Genomic DNA, 3,820 nt, shown 5'->3' with positions numbered 1-3,820 from the left:
AAACTAATGATTGAACATAAAATTGGAGATGAAGAGTTGCACAATTATTGAAGGAGAGTAGTACAGAAAACGGATAATGCAAGCTAGCATCATCCTCTGAAGTTGGCACAAACAGACGTAGGCCCCAAAATGGGGTGGGGGTGGAAGCTAGAAGCTCTATAGAACCTTTCCCTAGATTTCTGTCTGCAAGTTTTATAGGTTTAGGCTTTACATTTGGGGCTATAATCTATTTGAGTCGGATGTTGTATATGATATGAGGGTTGGGTTGAAGTTTATTTTGAGGAGTGGGGGGACATGTCTGTTTAATTGTTCCAACACCATCTGTTTAAAAGACTACACTTTCTCTGCCTATAAACTTGGCACCTTTCTGCAAAATTCAATGCCTAATCAACGTGTGTCTATTTGTGGACTCTCGGTTTTGTTGCACTGATTTCTATGTTCATCATTTCATGTGTAGCCCACCAAACAGCTCTGTTTTTGAAACCAAGATGGAGTTTCAGTGCACATGCAATTTTGAACAAGTTACTTTCCTCAACACTGGTTTCCTCAGCTCCAATATGGAAGTAGTGATGCTCACTTTCCAGGATTGTATGACAAATAAAGACTGTGCAGGTAAAGCATCTCTCTGAGTGCCCAGTGTGTGGCAGGTCCTCAGGAAATGTCAGGAATTCTTCCCATACGTTCTCTGCCTTGGAAACGGAAGTACTCTGGCAGAGAATTCCAGATACGTCCTCTAGGAAGAGGATACTCTCTGTCACATGTAGTGTGTTAACTATTCCAAAGCATTTTTATATCTCTTGAGAAGGTGGCCATGATCAAAACCTCTTATTTTCTGCCCAGAGCCTTCCTAATCCTTGTCCTGCTGGGTGCCTTGGCAGTTGTCTTTATTATTCAGCTTTTCACCCAAAGATCAAGGTTTCAACCTTTGGGGAGGTCACCTAACTAACATCCGTCTTGATTTGGAAGAGTGCATCCTTTCTGCTCCGTTTTTGTTTTCATTCTCCTTTATCCTCCTTTTCTTGAAAATTCGGATGTGAATTTCCTGTAGCCTATGTGTCTTTATCTGACAGAACACAGGAAGTTGGGGAAGCCTGGTGGCTCAGTGGTTGAGCATCTGCCTTCAGCTCAGGTGGTGATCCTGGGGTCCTGGAATGGAGTCCCACATCGACCCCCCAACAGGGAGCCTGTGCTCCCTCTGCCTATGTCTCAGCCTCTCTCCCGGTGTCTCTCACGAAAAAAGACAGAAAATCTTAAAAGAAAGGAACACAGGAAATCGTTCTCTTTTTGTTTACAGCCTGAGGACTGTGATTGGTCAAAGCTGTCTATGCCTACTGCATAGGTACCTCAACTATCAGGACTCTACAAACTTCTCTTCTCTGAACAATGTCCAGGTCAGGAGATCAAATTGCCTCAACGTTTGAGAGCCTTGGATTGTGGCCTGAGCTTGTGTGCTTGCAAGGCCGATTCTTCCTACCAATTTCTTTAAGATGAATGAAATGAGGGGCACTTGGGTGGCGCAGTCAGTGAAGCATCCACTCTTGGTTTTGGCTCCGATCATGATCTCAGGGTTGTGAGACTGAGTCCTGGGTCAGGCTCTATGCTCATGGGGGGAGTCTGTTTGAGATTCTCTCTCCAGCTCCCTCTGCCTTTCCCACTCATGCTCTCTCTCAAAATATAAATGAATAAATGAATAAATGAATGAATGAATGAATGAATAAATAAATAAATAAATAACTCTTAAAAAAAGAGATAAATGCAGTGATACCAGTACGCCAATCCATGACCACAAAGAACAGGTTCCCCTCGGCAAGAATGGGGCCAGGAACACTATATGTGCCAATGAACCTCATGTCAGAGAAGATGCAAAGCCCCTTTTCATTAGCCAGAACTCTTAAAGGCATATTGGTCATAAAGCTGAGAAGAATGTTTAGGAAGACGTTTGTAGACTGAAATGGTTCTCTATAGGAAAGATATAATAATTTCCTTTGTTATTGAAACAACTCAAAATGTATGCCCCATCACCAGGATTATTTCTATTTTTAGAAAGATGTAACTAAAAATGTCCTTGACCTGAAATCAAAGGACCTGCTTCTGTCAATTATTTGCTGTATGGTCAAGCATTTCCTGCTCTCTAAGTGAGAATGAAAATGGAATGATAATCTTGGCTCTGCCTGATTTGTGGGACAATTGTGATGACTGAATGAGATAATAAATATATTGAAGCTACAATTTACTTTTGGGCGTCATATCTACGTATACATATATATATACACATATATATGTATATATACATATATACATATACTTAAAGTAAAACTTCAAGAAGGACTTCATAAAGGAAGTGCTGTAATAACACACACACACGTACACACACACACACACACACACAGACAGGAAAAACGACATGAACATACAAACATTGGATGCAGGATGACACAGATTTTATTAGGAAAGAACGGAAGGAAGAAAGTTCAAAGCCATTGCAAAGGGCTTAGTAACCTGGCAGGACTTACTAACTATAATGCATCTATCTAAAAAGATGATCAGTACTGATCACTGCGGAGAGCTAACTATGCACTCATAAGAATGTGTTTCTATGCCGTAGAAGTGAAAGGTGATGATCACTTTTCGGAGACTGAGAGTGTGAATCAGTGGATGTTGACCAGCATCTGGGGTTGACCAAATGTTGTGGCTCAGCAATTGCTACAGTAAACCAGAGACACTAGAATACAATCAAATTGAAGTAGATTGCATTCCCTCCATAGACTCATAAGCATTGCTGAGAAAGATGACAGGGGCAGTGTAAGCATGTGTTCCCAGGAAAGCCGAGGGAGCAACTTCTTGTAAGACAGGAACTTTGGCAAAATGGCGTAGGATATATATTCCGGTGAGTGCTGAGTCTATAGCAAGTTGCTCAGCAGCAGCAAGGCTGGCAGCAGCTGGATCCACAGCCCTGGGCTAGGCACCCGGGCAGGCAGCAGCAGGTGGGCTGGTAGCAGGTTCTCCTGCAGATAACGGGGGTGCAGAAAGCTGGCTGGGAGCAGGGAGTGCAGCAGCAACTGGGGTGGCAGCAAGGCTGGCAGCAGCTGGACACACAGCATGTGGGCTTGCAGCAGGTGGTCCTACAGCAGGTGGTTTGACAGCAAGTTGGGCGGCAGCAGCAAGGCTGGCAGCAGCTGGACCCGCAGCCACTGGACCCACAGCAGCTGGGCTGGCAGCAGCTGGACACACAGCATGCGGGCTTGCAGCAGGTGGTCCTACAGCAGGTGGTCTGACAGCACGTTGGGCGGCAGCAGCAAGGCTGGCAGCAGCTGGACACACAGCATGCGGGCTTGCAGCAGGTGGTCCTACAGCAGGTGGTCTGACAGCACGTTGGGCGGCAGCAGCAAGGCTGGCAGCAGCTGGACCCGCAGCCGCTGGACCCACAGCAGCCGGGCTGGCAGCAGCTGGACACAGAGCATGCGGGCTTGCAGCACGTGGTCCTGCAGCAGGTGGTGTGACAGCACGTTGGGCGGCAGCAGCAAGGCTCGCAGCAGCTGGATCCACAGCAGCTGGGCTCGCAGCAGGTGGTCCTGCAGCACGTGGGCTGGCAGCACGGGGAGCAGCACGATTCACTCATGGTGTCGCAGGTGGAGGCGTGGGCTTCTGTTCTGAGGTGACGTTCTCAGATTCTGACTGATGCCTCCTTCCATTCTGGGGCTTTTATACACTGGACCCCCTCAACCCCAACGTATGGACCAATGGGCAGGACTTCCCTTGTTTATACCGTTTTCCATAGTCACTGGCGGCTGGTAGAAGAGGAAGTTCCCTAAGTGTTAGG

The 3,820-nt window shown here is 46.5% G+C and overlaps 1 protein-coding gene across 1 annotated transcript; it reads right to left on the bottom strand.

Annotated features, from left to right (window-relative positions):
* Positions 1–2,419: 2,419 nt before the first annotated feature.
* LOC140607527 (uncharacterized) lies at positions 2,420–3,820 on the bottom strand. Its single transcript, XM_072782217.1, has one exon. It carries the CDS (start codon positions 3,617–3,619, stop codon positions 2,915–2,917), a length of 705 nt encoding a protein of 234 aa, XP_072638318.1. The 5' UTR covers positions 3,620–3,820; the 3' UTR covers positions 2,420–2,914.

This window comes from Canis lupus, chromosome 16, assembly GCF_048164855.1.
Source record: "Canis lupus baileyi chromosome 16, mCanLup2.hap1, whole genome shotgun sequence".
In the NCBI taxonomy this organism is placed as follows: domain Eukaryota; kingdom Metazoa; phylum Chordata; class Mammalia; order Carnivora; family Canidae; genus Canis; species Canis lupus.
This window is presented reverse-complemented; position numbering and strand designations above follow the sequence as displayed.